Raw genomic sequence first — 17,572 nt, 5'->3', positions numbered from 1 at the left:
GGTTTACAGGTTTGGAGATAGAAGACCACAGAGGCAAAGTGCCATTTTCATCATATCCTCCTAAGGGAACATGCTACCAACATGATTTATCACTACTGACCGTGATCACCTGGCTGAGGTAGTGTTTGTGAGGTTTCTCCACTATAAAATTACTTTTTTCTCCCTTTCCATGTTTTTGGAAGCAAGTCACTATAAGCTACCCACAAAGGAGTAAACGAATATTCACTTCTAAAATTGCTCTAAGTAATATATTTATCTAGACATTTAAACTCTATTTCTTGATAGACACAGAGTGTTTCATGGAAAGATACTGCTTAAAAAATAAACTGCTTAATTCTAATAATTTGTTGTAGCAAGTATGCTGCTGCTGCTGCTAAGTCGCTTCAGTCGTGTCCGACTCTGTGTGATCCCACAGACGGCAGCTCACCAGGCTGCCCTAACACATGCTTATTGTATAAAAACTAGAAAATGCGTTTAAGTAAAAGGTCACCTAAAATGTAACACTTCAGACAGTGCTGCAGTCCTCAGTTGCTCAGTCGTGTCTGACTCTTTGTGACCCCATGAACTAAAGCCCACCAGGTTCATCTGTCCCTGGAATTTCCCAGGCAGGAATACTGGAGTGGATTTTCATGTCCTTCTCTGGGGGATCATCCCCATCCAGTGATTGAAGTGTGTCTCTTGCAGGCAGATTCCATAGACCACTAAAGTTAATATTTTGAGGTACTATCTTCAAACCGTTTTTCTATGTCTACATTTAGAGTTAAAATAATCCTCGGCATATACTACTCTATCTGGCTTATTACCATTTCACATTAACAAAAATTAGTCTGTATTTTTTTTAGACTAAGTGTTTTCTTCTCTACAATTCCAGAGCCTAGCATAGTGCCTAGCATATAGTGGCTTCAGCAAGTGTGATCCAATGAGTTTTCTGACTTGAGCAGAGGAAGCCTCCATGAAACAATTTAATGGAATTTGCTGACAAAATCAATCTTCTTCTCTTCCTTTGCCCTCACAGGATAACCAAAGTCACAGGCATAGCATCACCAATTTGGGGCCTTGGACAATGAGTTAAATCAATGAAATAGTGTGTAGTTTGTAAGGGCTAAAAGATAATGGTACGCGAAGTATTTAAGTACACAGGCCCATGATTCCTTACCCCAAACCCTTTTGACTAGGTATATTTTGGAATTCAGAATTCTTCAGTTGAGGAGGACGATAGAGCAAATGTGCAATATATTATGAAACACGACTGGGCACAGGGAAACACACTGTAGTCAAGCAGTCATGTTTTCTAAAGCCAAGCAAGTGAATCATCACAATAAATAGACCAATTCCTCATAATCTTTTTAAGTAGATTCTAAAAATCCCTTGTGGCTGGACTCTAGAGGAGTCCCAGTTCCTTCAGCCTCAATTTATTACCATCTAGGGACCAACTTGTAAAATTAAAAGACCCACTAGCATTCAGGACTGGCATTTCGCATTTCCAGGAATAACTTTTTGTTATCTAAAGGCCAAAGATATAAATAAGCTTCCTTATCTGTTACCTGTGCCAGTTTTCAAGATTTCCTTACTAGCCCACCCTTTCACTTAGGGAAAGCTTGTTAAGGGCCCAGCTTCAGGTTGGAAGGGAGGAAGGGATTCTCACTCTCTGCCTTTGCTGGACCCAGGCCCTGCCCTCCAACCTATAGGGTGGATATTACCCATCCCCTCAGTCACTGATGCTGATAAACTCCCAGGAAACAATACCATCAGTTTTCCTGCTTATATCTCTCTTTCCATTACTTCTCAGTTTCTGGTGCCAGACGATTTCCCTTCTTTCTAGCAAAGCCAGCTGAGCATTAAATACTAATTTATATTTTATCCAACACGTCCTTGTGTTATAGCAGAGTTGTCAGGTTTTCTTAGTCTACCATATTGCCAGACCAGAACCTTTAATTTCATTTTTCTTTTAAATAAACAATCTATTTATTAAATACTTAAAATATTCTATTAGCCAGATTTTTCATTAACCAGGTATACCACTTCCCAAGCCTTGTGGAATAATATTTGATATAGGCATTATATAGTTACTTTTGAAATAAAAATTATTTAATGAACATTTTTCTTTTGTAAATAAGTCTCTGGAAAATGAGAAATCACAATTTGATGCCATCTACTTAGTGACAAATTATCTTCCAAACATTGAATACAATTGCTTAGTTGAAATGACTCGAATGCTATCTATTCTTAACAGCAACAGAATAAATTTGTTATGCTGAAATGTCAGTGCTATCTAGGTAGTGTTGTTCCAAGGTACTTATGATCATCTCAAACCTATTTGGTTCTCTTCCTTGTGTGTGCATGCATGCTAAGTCATTCAGTTGTGTCTGACTCTTTGCAACCCTATGGACCATAGCCCACCCGGCTTCTTTGTCCATGGGATTCTCCAGGCAAGAATACTGGAGTGGGTTGCCATGCCCTCCTCCAGCTTCTTCCTTAGTGAACTCCAATCTTAATTCCTTTTTTAAATAGAGTTCATTGTTGATCCTTAGCGCATTGTCTGGAACTGAACAAGGACGTACTCAATATTCGGTGACTCAACTTCCACTTGATGAATAGTTTTGTGCTGGTCACTCCCTCAGGCAATTAGCTGGAGAAAAGATGAACAAAAATTCTTACCATTGGAGCCCCAGTTCTATGATCTTTTTCAACTTTAAATTCAGAGTGGTCTTTGTGGCTACCCTCCTATGTTCTTCTTTGCTTGTCATGAATGAGGCAATTTGATATTTGAATTCCTGATAAGCCTGTTTCAAGACTGTTAACATGACAATTGGCAAATGGCATTTTTCTATTTGAGATAGGATAATGAATAAAATTCCCTTTTATCTTCCTGGGGAATCAATGACTACATTGAAAACTATAACACTAGATCTTTCCTCAATAGCAGATATGATTTGTAAAGTGAAAATCAATGTTTAGACTGATGATGTCTCTTAGAATAAGGAAGATTTCATATGAATAATTATAATAAAAATATATGATTAATCAGTTGAGTAAGACTAGAAATTCAGTAAATAATGAGCCTTATTGGGCCATTTTTTGGCTTTACAATCTGGGGAAATTGTGAGCTTCACACTTCTCCCTCAAAAGCACAAGCTAATTTCCTAAACACATGTCCCTGATCAGGGAGACATACAGTGTGCATCTCTGTGGACACCTGAACCGACTGATGGACTGACAGATATTTCTTCTTATGCTCAGCCTCCCAGCAAGCTTGGAGTATGGGCTTGCAAGGATAGATCCTCACATTCTCCAGGCAACCCCTTCTTGAAAGGTGAGTTTCACAATGTTTGGTTTCTGTTGCTGTAAAACAATTATCACATAAAATGTATGTACCAGCTAGACTCTTTTGGTTGTGGATGACCAAAACATAACCTACACCTGCAGACGTGAAAGGCAGGAATTTACTGGCTTCACACTCAAACCACAAAAGAGGGTAGGCTGGCTTCAAGAACGGCTGGTCTCGGTACTAGAGTTCTGTCCAGGCCCTTGCTTGAGCTCTGCTTCTCTCAATGTCTTGGTCTCATTCACTCCAGGGAACACAGCCACTGACAGCCAGAGCATCTTATCTCAGCATCTCTTTTCCTAAAAGAAAAGAGCGTCTTTCTCACAGCATTACACAGAAGAACAATAAGCTTTTGGAAGGGTTAAGAATGGCTCATCTGGGACCATGTGTCCACCCCTTAAACCCGCACAGCATCCGTCCAACACTGGTCTGAATTTTCTGCTCACCACTGTAGTCAGAAGTGAAGGGATTGTTTCTGTAACGAAGGGACAGTGGCAAACATAAAAGGCACTATATACACTTAATCGGGGAATTATATACATTAATCATTTTATTATGTAATATAGTTATATGCATATAGTCTATGTATGTTTGTCTTTAAGAAAGTCTTGTGACTTATCCTGTCCTTATATATGTGAATATATATTTTTTGTATATCTGTATATACTAGTTCATGAATATAGATGAATGCATAAACTGTACACACGTATTACTGTTTTGCAAGTAAGAGTATAGTTTTTCCTTTTCTGGGGATTCCATTTACATGCCCAGATCATAATTACCCAGTGAATGTAACCTCTATCTTCTATCCCCAACAGTAAAATGCATTCCAGGCAGATTGGCCTACTTACTGCCCCTACATGTGTCTGATTTCCTTTTTTGGAAAGTCAGAGAATCATGCAGACCTATAGTAGCATCTCAGGGGCCCCATGGGCATGGGGTGCCATATCCAAGTCAGGGGTACACAGAATGAAGAATTATTAAAAGTGACCTTATATGTACTTTTTGTGGCATCAGGACCAAGATATGAATACTCCAAGACTGCATAACCAACCAAAAAATATGGGGAGCTGGAAGGTAAGAACTAAGGGTAAGGGAACCAGAGGGAAGTAAGAAAGGAATGCACAGAGTGTGAGGTGGTGGGGATTCCTAGTGCAAACATGAGCTCACTGTGGCTTCTGCGTAGAGCTCTTGGCCTGTTGGGAGTGGTGGGAGCTGAAGGAACATGGACGATTTATCGTCAGACCTTCTGCTTTAGCTCTGCTTTCTCTTCTCTGTCCCATCCAAATCCTTAGCCTATGCATGTGTCTCAGCTCCCCAACAATGCCTCCTAGAATTATAACCCACAGCAAGGTCTGTCCCTCTCCTTTGGCAGTGGTGCCCTTGAGATTGCCTTGAGATCAGCCACTGTTTGGGAGCTGCTATTTCACAACCAGAGTAGGAAACATAATCTTTCCACTCAATAAATATATGTCCTCGTACTTAGGAAAAAGATAAATTATCTTCCAAACGACAAATTCAATATGCACATGCCAAAGAAGTCATCTTTGCTGTATGTTAATTTAGTTGTTTCCTTTTCTATAACAATCTAATAGTTGAAAGTTATTTTACTTTACGGTTATACAAATGGAATGTTCAGATTTTAATTAACAATTAAATTGATGAGTTTTAAACTTCTGGAACATATATTTGCATATAATTGCTCTCAGTATACTTATGTAAAATCCAAAGCTCATATTCCCAAAAACAGAAAGCCTATTCGTGTCAGCTTTAGTTACATGTGTACATTTATTTGAATGTGTAGAGTGTGTGCTTTTATTGCCAAGAAAGTCAGCTCTGTTTCTTAATTGTCACTATAACCACAATTTGGGAAATTCTATTACAACATCAATATGGTATGCACATCTTTAATTAGGCTAGTACGGCCTGTCATAGCAACTGATCCTATGTATTCTTATTTAGTCTAGCTGAGGTTTTAAAATGTCCTCCTTTTTTAAAGAGACATATTTCGGCCTCATTAAATTGTTAAATCAATATACAGCCCTACAACTTGATTGCTATGTTCTAGAAATCCTGTGCCTCTTCACTTAGTGCATCTTTAGCACCATCTGAATGGGCATTCTTCCCCAAACACTCGAAATCCTCTGCAGTTCTAGTGTGTTAGGACTCTCTTATCAGATCTAAAGGAGACACCTGTCACCCTCCTCCCCATTACCAGGAAGATCTGGCTGTGGCATCCTATTGATCCCCAGAGCTTGTCTCTCTTATTTAGTAGTTAATGCAAATACGTTGCAGGTTGTTTGCTCTGAGCAATGTCTTCACATCAGGTCACCAACCAAAAAGACAACAGATTCCATGCTCTGGAGATTGCAAACAGAATCTAGCCTAGAGCTCATTTTCCTCTCTTTCCTCCAGATCTGCCATGATCTCAACAGGGAGAAACAATGATTACTTGTAACCAAGCCCTGCAGTCCCTTAGTCTTTTATATCTTTTATTCTGCCACAAAACAAATCATTAAAATCTGCATTAAGGAGAAAGGAGAATTCACATGATACTGACAAGCATAGATGTGTCTTTTTGAAACACATATGGGTGTTTTATGCTTTTTGCTATGTCCAAGGTCAAATGATAATTCAGGAACTGCCATAAAGCTATAGGTGGAGTTTCTCAAATTCGGTCCTATTAAAATAGAAGGTTGCATTATTCATCAGTAGTGACATGAGAGGGCCAGTGTGAGCAGCTTGGGGGTCAGGGACTAAAGTGGGGGTGGGACACACGGGAGCTATAGGACCTATTGAAAATCTAAATCTTTCACAGTCTCAGCTTCAGGATGGCACTGCCTCTTGCTGGTTGTCAGCTCAAACAAGTATTGATGAGGAATTCTGGGTTCTCTGGCCAGCAGGGACTTCCTGAATTTCATCACTCACCAGGTTAGTTGACACTCATTTTGTTACCCTGCTTCTCAAGATTTCTCATTCCCCAAATAGAAGAACTTTAGCCTATATTAAGAAAGGGAAGGGAGACAGGGCAAAAGATGGGAGCCGATATTTAGACTGTCATTATTATGATGGGATGTGTATTTTAATTCTTTCAATTTATCTCCTCTAGACTGGCCCTCATAATTTTCACTACATATTCCTTTTTATGGATCTAGACCAGGAAAAGAAAATACTCCAACCATATGAAATGTGATGGTTGGATAACATCAGTGACTCAATGGAGTTTGAGCAAACTCTGAGAGATAGTGAAGGACAGGGAAGGCTGGCATGCTGCAGTCCATGGGTCACAACAAGTCAGACAAAACTTAGCAACTGAGCAACAACATATGAAATATAAGCAAGTCCATCTATTTTTCTCTCGTGTTCTTTGTACTGTTACTTCTTGTACTTCCTTGGGGAATAGATTGTTCAAAAACTATTTGAGTTGATCAAATGAAGCCAAGCTCCAACTGGGTATAATTTACCATATGAGGGTTCTTCATGACAGATTGTCACAGATTCATGAGACAACTTATTCTTCTACTTGTGCCAAGCCTAAAGGACCAGAACTCAGCTCACTTTTAAAGATAACAAAAGAATCACAGCTTGCTCCCAAGCAACTCAGCTCTCTGGTGTCCACAAAATCTTCAACCTAATTCTGCCACTCCCATCCCACATCTTTATTTAGACAGTAGTGGAGAGACATCCTTTCTTGTAAACATTTCTGCTCGTAAAATCTTAGTCTAGTGGCAGTAATGTCTGATTCAACTGAAACACTGGGCAATAAAACCATCATTGACAATGTGATGTTTGCAGCTGCTCTGAGTCTGGAAATCATTGCTGGCAAGTCTACATGTTCAAAAAAATTCTTGGACATCTGGTGGTGTCTAGAATGCATGTGCTTTCTTCTGAGAAACTTCTGAGAAAACCTCAAGGACCAAGACCTTGAAATAAATAGATCATCTTGTTGACCACTCAGCTCAGCCATAGCCATTGACTCTTTTTCCAGACTAGAACTGAGTGAATAGGAACACAGGAGTGTGTGGTTACCTTTGAAACAAAATTCAAGGGCTACTAATATAGCTATTTGCCCCAGAACATCAAATCTACCACTTACCATTTTTACTGTATTACTTAGACTCCTGAAGAATTTTCTTTCTGAGTCTAATAGTCTAATGTAACTATCTCTGGGAAGACCTGCACTTAAAGCCATTATTTGGTAAGGACCCAGGCACAGAGCATTCGGGAGTAAGAGAATGCAGACATGCAGTGGGAAGAGGAGAATTTTGAGAAAGATGAAATAACAAGGATGGAGGTAAAGAACCACCAAATTTTGTTTTCCTCCCAATTTAGCCTTACAACTATCAGAATTCAGAGGTAAATCTGTCATTCTTTTGGGGTGTTATACATTGTTGTTCAGCTTCCATGCAAAATTTTCTGCTTATTACTTGCACTGATGTTTCAGCATTCTGAAACATCTCCCTTAAAGTCTTCCTGTGATCTATAAATTGAATCACACTGTTTGTGTTCTTTTATTTTTGCATCTTTTGCTCAAAATTATGCTTTTCTAAATCCATACATGTTGTCATGTGCATCCATGCTAAGTCACTTCAGTTGTGTCTGACTTTGCGACTTTATGAACTGTAGCCTGCCAGGCTCCTCTGTCCATGGGATTCTCCAGGAGAGGATACTGGAGTGGATTCTCATGCCCTCCTCCAGGGAACCTTCATGACCCAGGGATCAAACCTTCATCTCTTAGGTTTCCTGCGGTTGCAGGCAGGTTCTTAACCACTAGCGCCACCTGGGTAGCCCACATGTTGTCACATATAGCTGCAATTTCCTCATTTCCATTGATGTGTGGTACTCCATTGGATGGAATACCACGCATTTAACCATTTTCCTACTAAGAGACATGTCCAGGTTCTAGAATATTGCTGTTATACATGTCATCTATGCCTCCCACTATATGTGTTCATGCATGTCTCAAGTGAATACATGGATGATTAGAAATGCTGGGATGTGACACCACCCTTATGGCAGAAAGTGAAGAAGAACTAAAAAGCCTCTTGATGAAAGTGAAAGAGGAGAGTGAAAAAGTTGACTTAAAGCTCAACATTCAGAAAATGAAGATCATGACTTCTGGTCCCATCACTTCGTGGCAAATAGATGGGGAAACAGTGGAAACAGTGGCTGATTTTATTTTGGGGGCTCCAAAATCACTGCAGATGGTGACTGCAGCCATGAAATTAAAAGACGCTTACTCCTTGTAAGGAAAGTTATGACCAACCTAGACAGCATATTCAAAAGCAGAGACATTACTTTGCTAACAAAGATCGTCCAGTCAAGGCTATGGTTTTTCCAGTGGTCATGTATGGATGTGAGAGTTGGACTGTGAAGAAAGCTGAGCGCTGAAGAATTGATGCTTTTGAACTGTGGTATTGGAGAAGCCTCTTGAGAGTCCCTTGGACTGCAAGGAGATCCAACCAGTCCATTCTGAAGATCAGTCCTGGGTGTTCTTTGGAAGGAATGATGCTAAAGCTGAAACTCCAGTACTTTGGCCACCTCATGCGAAGAGTTGACTCATTGGAAAAGACTCTGATGCTGGGAGGGATTGGGGGCAGGAGGAGAAGGGGAGGAAATGATGAAAGAGGATAAGATGGCTGGATGGCATCACTGACTCGATGGACGTGAGTTTGGGTGAACTCCAGGAGTTGGTGATGGACAGGGAGGCCTGGTGTGCTGCAGTTCACGGGGTTGCAAGAGTCGGACATGACTGAGCGACTGAACTGAACTGAGAATATCCATATATTTGCCTTTACTAGAAAATAGGAAGCTGTTTTTGCCAAAGCAATTATTCCCTCTACTAGTATATGAGTTTCTATTGTTCCACATCATCATCACCAACACTTGGTATTGTCAGATTCTTGATCTTTTTGTCAATGTGATTTTTAGTGAGCGTTCACTTCCTTGTGCTTTTTTCTTCCTTCTCATTGTGGCTTTAAATTTGCAAAACTTTGATTTCTAATGAGACTAGGAACTCTTTCATTTATTTGCTGCCCTGAATCCAGATTCCTTAAAATTTTACATTTCATACTCTAAATTTTAGTATTTTGGTGTTGTTCATACTAGGCATTTTGTGACATAACTGATAAGTACAAAGCAAGCAAAAGAAATTCATTCATTGAACATCACTTTAGAACTGGGCACTTCATGTACTTTGTCTTATTTAATCCTCATAATAATTTGCTGTGGTGGTTTAGTCACTAAGTCGTGTCCGCCTCTTGCAACCCCATGGACTGTAGCCCTCCAGGCTCTTCTGTAGATGGGATTTTCCAGGAGAGAATATTGGAGTGGGTTGCCATTTCCATAACTTGCTAGTTGATCTTGTTTTTCTAAGTGTGAGAACTAGTACTCAAATCATGCCTGTGTGCATCTGTAGTCTAAAAACTCTTTCCAGTAATCATGTTCCCTATCAAGAAATTACCTTCACAGGATCAAAATAATGATCAATATCTTGTAGCAAAGTCATTGTATTACAAATCACACCAAAAGAATTTCAAAAGTGGCTAGTTAATATGAGTAATTAAATAATTGCAGCCCTAGGTCAGTTTTCTTCTTAACATTCCAAAATCCAATCTATTATTATATAAACAAATGAAAGGTTCTTTGATATTTGATGAGATTTCTCTTATGAGAGTAATTCATGAGACAGTTCAGTCACATGTTTCATTTTCTACCCATGAGAGGCACTTGTGAAATGATTAACATAATCCAGTAGAGTTACAGAATATTAAATGACAGTCTGAAATAAAGTAACAAAAGACAAAAGTGAAACAAACTATTCTCTAAGAGATACATTTTTATATAAGTAATCAATTTATTAGGACATTCAACAAATTCAAGCAATAGACACTTTAAAAAATTAATTCAAAGCCAATTAAAGGATAAACACAAGCAAGGCTCCTAAGAATTTATATGTTATTAATGGTGCCTTTTTCTTTTTAACTATAAAAGTCTAATAAAAGCCTATAAATCATGCACATATACAAACAATTTTCAAAGAATCAAATTAACCAGAAGCAATGAATCATTCATGATATTGCCTACAAAACGGGATGGACAAAGCCAGTTTTCAACATCCCTCAGTGACGCTAAGAATAATTCTTGGGATGGGATTTGCATTATGTAGGTAACTCTCTTCTCTAGTATTTTTGCAAAAATGCCCTTTCAGTGGGATCTGATCCAAAATTCTTTCCAGTGATGTAGACACGCTCGTGATTTGTACCTTTGTCACCAACAAATTCCAAAGGCTTGGACTTGGCAGCAATGAATATTAATCTCACACTCATCGCACTCCATGGAAACAAATAGTGAAAACAATTATATTATCAGTTCTATACACTGCATATATTTTGTGAAGTTTTTTATTTTTACTTCACTCCATGACACAAATCGTTGCTTGCAAAAATGCTAGCACAGGGTGCACTTTCTACTTGTCAATATACCTCCATCCTCTTCTGTACCATCAATGGGCTACAAAGATTTAGAGGTTCAGTGATTATAGGATTTGAATGATTTTAACCCCTTTAAATTTGGAAATTCTTTAAATCCCATTATCTCTGCAGCCACTGAGAATTTTTAAATCAGCTTGGCCTTTTCTAGCTCCAGGTCTAAGGATTACAGAGTTTTAAAGAGTATAAATGCCTCTTTGCAGTTCTACAAAGAGCTGTCCCCAACCAGCTGACCTCCAGGAAATAAAGCCAGCCATTTCTCCAGCTGGCGACTGCTGATCAGAGTTTCTAAATGGAAAGATATGTATGTTCTGCCACAAACCACCAGGAAAACAAGTAATTGCTTCCTCAACTCCACATGAAGCCAGTGAATCAGAAGATCTGATGCAGGAGGGGGCAACAGACTTTAGATATGTGTCAGAAAGTGTCTAAGAATCAGAAACCAGGAAATGTCAGGGACCCAAAGAAGCTCACTGGGCCATAGAGGAAGTTCAGTGATGGGAAGCCACCTTGCACCCAAAGAAAAGTGGTTACCATGGACACCTTCAAACCCTATGTGACCCTCTGAGGTCTTACCTCTTGTGTCCTCACATTTATGTATCCATAGTGAGTTCGAAGGGGCCGCCTGTATGTATAGGAGAATGGTATCCATTTCGCACCAGGTTGTCCAAAGCAGTTTAGTAGCAATGGGAAATTCACTTCATTTACAAGGCGCACCACCAGCAGGAAGAGAAATGCTGCTATGAAGCTCACTGCAATCACAGACTTTCTCTACAAAACATTAAAAAAAGAAGAAGAATGAATGACTTTCAATCAAAAACAGTCTCAGAAAAAGGATATTTCAGTTGGAGACAGGAAACAATTATTTGATGCCCAGATTGCCCTAATGTGCTGAGCCTCTGAAAACAAACCGAGTATGGATTATATTTCCACCCCATTCCTATTTCTCCTTACCTTCCTATCATCCTCGGTGATTCCTATGCAGCTTTCAAAACCCAAGTCAGACTTTCCCATCCATAGGAAGCCTTTCCTACCTGTTCATTTTCCTCCCCAGTATCGTCCCCTCACTCCTAACCTATCTACCCTAATAGAGGTAAGAAGTCCCACCCCTCCAGTACTTTGAAGGCCCTTCTCCTGTTGTACATTTTTTATGGCATAATTCCTTACATAACTTTTCTTTGACGTAATTTTGAGTTTCTGGAGAACTGAGCTGCACTCTGCCATATTGCTCTGTATCCTAGGTCCTTAACACAGTACATACTGTAGGCACTCACAAACATTTGTGTGAATGAATAAATGGATTTTGCACATTCTGGTAGATCCAGTCTCATTTTAAATCATTATTCTGTATCTTTATCTAGCACCATTTACAGGCAAGAAACTTTGTGCTATAGGATATGCAAAAGTAAGATTCAAAAAAGCTAACACTAACAGTAGGGAAAAAAACACATTAAGCAGCGTAAGAACATCCCCTAAATGTGTTTGTCATCAAAGCAGAGTAGGAGCAACTGCATCAGACTGCCATGGGGAAAAGAGAGCTGTATTTGTGCTTGAACTTGATAAAATGCATGCATTTTTCACTAGACATGTGTGAGCAGAGTTCTCTAGGAAGAGGGAACAGAGTAAGGAGGCAAGAAAACATGAGGTTATTCATAGCTACATAGCATTTTGTTTTACTGTGACACAGAGAAGAAGAAAAAGCTGAAAATAAAGATGATAACTTTATAGACTGTCTCAGATACCAAGCTAAGTCTCTACTGAGTGTGTTAGATGATGGAAAACTTGAGGAGATTTTTTTGTTTAATTATTTAATTTTTGAAATGTGACTGTTATGTCATAATCAGACGCCAGTGTTTGAGGCACTTTGGAGCAGAGTAAAACCAAACACAGGCAGCAACTAGTTAGCAGACTATTTCAATTGTCTAGGACAGAAGTAATGAGGAATGGAAGTGAGAACAGTGGCGGGGGAGCGGGGCGGGGGGGGGGGGTAGTAAAAAGGTGAGAAAAGACATGAGAAAAACTCAATTTAGGTGGAAGACAGAAACCTTGGCTTCTGACTGAATAGAAGTGGCAGACAGAAAATTCAGAGATGCCTCAGATGTTGAGTTCAGGTAGTTGCAATAACACTAATCATATCAGGAGAAATCAGGGTGGTCAGGGCAGGAAATGATTTAAGAGAGTAAGTGGACAAAGAGTTTGACTTTCTAAGTCCTAGTTCTCAAGGGCAAATGGGTCATCAAGGGGTCAGACAGAAAGTCAAGTCTAGAGTAAGAAGAAAGAAGAGAGCTGAGGACAGATGTTAGGAACAATACTGCCTTCTCTCCAGGGTGAAGACACAATGAAATATTCCTTCCTGAAGGAAGGGCTTTGCCCTTGACTCTTCTTCAAACTTAAGGGAAACCAAATCACTTTCTGGGGAAGACTGAATGCTTGTTGTTGGTGCTGTTGTGTTTTTAGCTTGCCACTTTCTGGTAGAGTCAGCTTCCTTTTACTTCTCACAGAATGTCCCAAAGGAGAAAAGAAGCCCAAAGCTGGCCCCTGAATCCTCCCTGGGACCATGGTCACAGTCTCTGAAAGGGCAACAGAATAAAGCCTCAAAGTCAGACACCCAAAGGAAGTCTTCTCTCTTGCCCAGCTCCCAGAATTTGTAAAAGCCCCATCCATCCCCCTGTCTAGCCAGCCTAATTTTCCAATCACCTGAAAGTCCCTTGAGTTCTGCTTCCTTAGAACCCCTTATCTCACTACTTACTACCACAGCCTTACCTCATTTAACCTTCTAATCATGAAAAACTCTTTTAATTTGTTCCTCTGTGGGAACATTATGTCCACAACATTGCAATGTGTCAAGGTAACAGCTTAAATGAGGTGATGGATCTCACAAGTTTAAAGGGACATAGACCAGAACAGATGGCTAAATAAAAGCAAAGGGGCCAGTCACCCATTAAGTAAACAGGTAAGAACCTTTTTTATCGCCATCCGGTAGTTTGTTGCAAACCAGTAGCTTGTTTTGAAGGAAACCAGGTGGGATTTGTGCCCAGCGTGGCTCTCTGCTCTTCTTAGCTGCTGCATTGCACAGCATGGCTGGGGTTGGGGGACAAAAGCGTGGAAGGCCTGTGTGAATTCACTGATCTCACAAAACAACACATACATAATGCACCCATGGGAGGAAAATAAATCAGCCATTTTGAGAGAAACTGCAAAATGGAATGAAATCATTGTTGTAAAAGCCTGCTACCTAGCAATCCATGTCTGCCTCCCATGTTCTGTCAAAGGGAACCAAGTAATGAGCACAGAGAGGATGAGGGGGGCAAATGAGGAGTGAAAGCCAGATGCCCACTCCTCTGCACTGGACCTACACCACAGTCTACAGTGGCCAGACAGGATTCTTCCATGGCTCCGGCTTCCAGCCTCGATTCTACTGCATTGTCTGACCCTCATTCTTTGCCTTCCTTCATATTTCCATATTCTTGTTTAACACAAACTCATTCCCATAGTCCTAATATGAAGCACCCTGATGTTTCACTAGGAAAGGTCTACAAGCATATTCTGGACTCAAGGACAGCAGGACTTAATGTGGAGTGCATTCTTCTCATAGTCCCATCTGCCAGATCATGACCTTGAGTTTCAACAGCTAAAACAAAACCACAATGAGGCTACTCGAAGTTTCCACACACCAGAGTGCAGTGAGAATATTATGTATGCGTGTCTATATAGGAACATAGGAACTGGGGAAGTTACAAAATACCAACATGATATGTTGTCATTTAGTTGCTAAGTCATGTCCAGCTCTTTGCAACCCCATGGACTGTAGCCTCCTCTCTCCTCTGTCCATGGGATTTTCCAGGCAAAATACTGGAGTGGGTTGCCATTTCCTTCTCCAGGGGATCTTCCTGGACTAGGGATTGAACCCATATCTCCTGCATTGACAGGCACTGGCAGGAGGATTCTTTACTGCTGAGCCACCAGAGATGTACCTTCATGATATATGTGAATATATTTACTCCAAGTCATAACTGCACACTGAGTCCACACTCTGTATAGACTTGGCGAGGTGCTGAAAAACAGAAATAAAACTACAGAAGATAGACCATGCTTGCAAAGAGTCACAGCTTAGTGCACCTGGCAAGTGAACAGAAAATTAGAATACCACATATCAAATCGGGTGACAGAGGTATGCACAGGGCGGTGTGGTACCCCAGAGGAAAGAGGGGAGAGCCATGCATGAAACAATCTAAAGAATGCTTGTCTGAAGAGGTGATGTTGAAATGGAGTCCTGAAGAATGAGGAGATAGACAAGTGGAGACGAGAAGGGCATTCCAGGCAGAGGGAACAGTTTAGACAAAGGCACAGAAGTTTTTTAAAGGCCTGAATTTGGTCAGAAACATGCAAGTCATTTGATAAGACAAATACATTTGATATGTAGTGGGAGATATGCTGGGAAGTGGACAAGGTTCAAATCATAACAAAAAATAATAAACCAAATGCATTGTCAGATGCATTTATTTTTCCCACTTTCCATACATTAGGATAATGAAATGATAAATGCATAAAGTGCTGTTTTATAACTCTAAAGTATACTTCACTTTCCAATCTAGTGAAAATATGTCCATCACTTTATATTACAAATTGCCAGTTAACACACCACAACTTGTTTCCAGTTGTTTGACTTTAGTGTATCCAGTCATTTGTTTCTTCTTTTAACTGTTTTAAGTCCATCAACAGTCAGCAAATGACTCTACTTATTTACACGTGTGTTCTACATCTAACAATTTGTTTATGGAATTGATCACTGCTGTTTTTATTGAAGTAATCAGAGCATTCCCCAGATTCAACAACCAACAATTAGGTAAGAGAAGGCAATAGTAAATACTTGTCAAGTTAATAATGGATAAGATTCAGTTTAACAAACTTTTCACACTGTAGAAAACAGATATAAATTTAATAAGTCATTCCCCTAAGCTCACACAGTGAACACTAAATGATATAATAGGTGGAAAAAGCAAAGCACAGGTCAGGGAACCTAGTGAACACAAAATGGAAGATGTCACTATTACAATATGACCACTAACTGTGAAATCCTTGGAGGACATGAGCCAGTGATAAGCACAGGCTAGCCCATGGGAACACATGATAAGAACTGAGAGATACCTTTTTCTTAAATATCCCAAGGAGCTGCAGAGACATGAACATTCAGCACAACTCATCCACACGAGTTCTGAGAGAATGTCACCATGCCCAAATAGATCTGATGAACTGCTTTACGAAAAGCTTTCTCCTTCTTTTGGGCGAGTCTGAAGGGACCTTTAACAGCTGAGATATTTAGAATTTAATCCCCTCTGTGCTGCAAAAATATGCATCAAAAATGTGGCATTCCAGTTGCTTGCTCTTTAGGGTAGAAATATCATTTATCAGACTTTATAGCAGAAATACCTATTTCAAAATAAAACCCACAGAGAATTCATGATTTAGGAAGAAAACAATTGCAGATATGTGGACCTAGCAATTTTGCAACCCATATTAACATTTTTATGTTTTCATTCTTTTATCACAGACTTTAACCACAGAATATGTTCTTTAACTTTTAGGTTAGTTGGTTGCTAGATTTTTTTTTGGTTTATTTTCTGTAAATGATAGACAACAGTATAAAGGTATATTTTTCTATTTAAATTGTATTATTTAATGACTGAATTAGCTGTTTATGCAGTAAAATGGAACACTTTTGTCCATATGCTATCACTTACTCAATAATAAATATGAAACACAGTGTCAATTGTATTATTTATAACATTACTTAGTAACCTCACACAGCGATGGGAACCTCAGTTCAGTTCAGTTCAGTTCAGTCGCTCAGTCATGTCCGACTGTTTGCGACCCCATGAATTGCAACAAGCCAGGCCTCCCTGTCCATCACCAACTCCAGGAATTCACTCAAACTCATGTCCATCGAGTCAGTGATGCCATCCAGCCATCTCATCCTCTGTCGTCCCCTTTTCCTCCTGCCCCCAATCCCTCCCAGCATCAGAGTCTTTTCCAAGGAGTCCACTCTTTGCATGAGGTGGCCAAAGTTTTGGAGTTTCAGCTTTAGCATCAGTCCTTCCAATGAACACCCAGGGCTGATCTCCTTTAGAATGGACTGGTTGTATCTCCTTGCAGTCCAAGGGACTCTCAAGAGTCTTCTCTAACACCACAGTTCAAAAGCATTAATTCTTCGGTACTCAGCTTTCTACTCATTGCTTATTTGTGACTTATCAGATACAATTTCTTTTCCTGTATAAAAAGCTATATCTTCAATGTAATTCTACCTTGTGCCATTGGCCACGCTCCAAATCTGGTCTCCCTGAATGCAACAAAGCTTCATCCCTTTTGTATAAGGATGAATTAGCAAAGCTCAGGGTATATAAATAAAACCTTCATTTGTTTCATTTTATTTATTGAATCAACAAACTGGATCCTGACTGCTAAACTATGGTAAACTCTGGGGAAAATCTCAATCATGTGTTGGGGGGGATAAGAAAGAGGGTTAAAAAAAAAAAAGTGGACAATCCTAGACTGGTGGAGTCCACACAAGAGCTTATCAAGGGCAGCCTTAGGCAGCTAGCTGGTAATAGAATCACTGTGACCATCAAGAAGAGAGACGTGAATGTCAAACAAGGTCAACAGGGGAGAATCAGCAGCACTTCAGAATCCAGGAGGCTAATGAATAAAATGTGATAGGAAAAAGCAATACATTTTGGGAGCAAGCTTTGAAGAGGGCAGA

The 17,572-nt window shown here is 39.8% G+C and overlaps 1 protein-coding gene across 6 annotated transcripts in view; it reads right to left on the bottom strand.

Moving 5' to 3' along the window:
- ST6GALNAC3 (ST6 N-acetylgalactosaminide alpha-2,6-sialyltransferase 3) overlaps window positions 1-17,572 on the bottom strand; it is a 639,342-nt gene that overhangs the window by 357,779 nt on the left and 263,991 nt on the right. For all 6 annotated transcript variants that reach the window (XM_069594935.1, XM_069594926.1, XM_069594964.1 and 3 more), the window contains exon 2: window positions 11,392-11,586. In XM_069594935.1, the coding sequence (XP_069451036.1) occupies window positions 11,392-11,586 (195 nt within the window). The remainder of the gene's footprint in view (window positions 1-11,391; window positions 11,587-17,572) is intronic.

This window comes from Ovis canadensis, chromosome 1 (genome assembly GCF_042477335.2).
Source record: "Ovis canadensis isolate MfBH-ARS-UI-01 breed Bighorn chromosome 1, ARS-UI_OviCan_v2, whole genome shotgun sequence".
NCBI lineage: Eukaryota > Metazoa > Chordata > Mammalia > Artiodactyla > Bovidae > Ovis > Ovis canadensis.
This window is presented reverse-complemented; position numbering and strand designations above follow the sequence as displayed.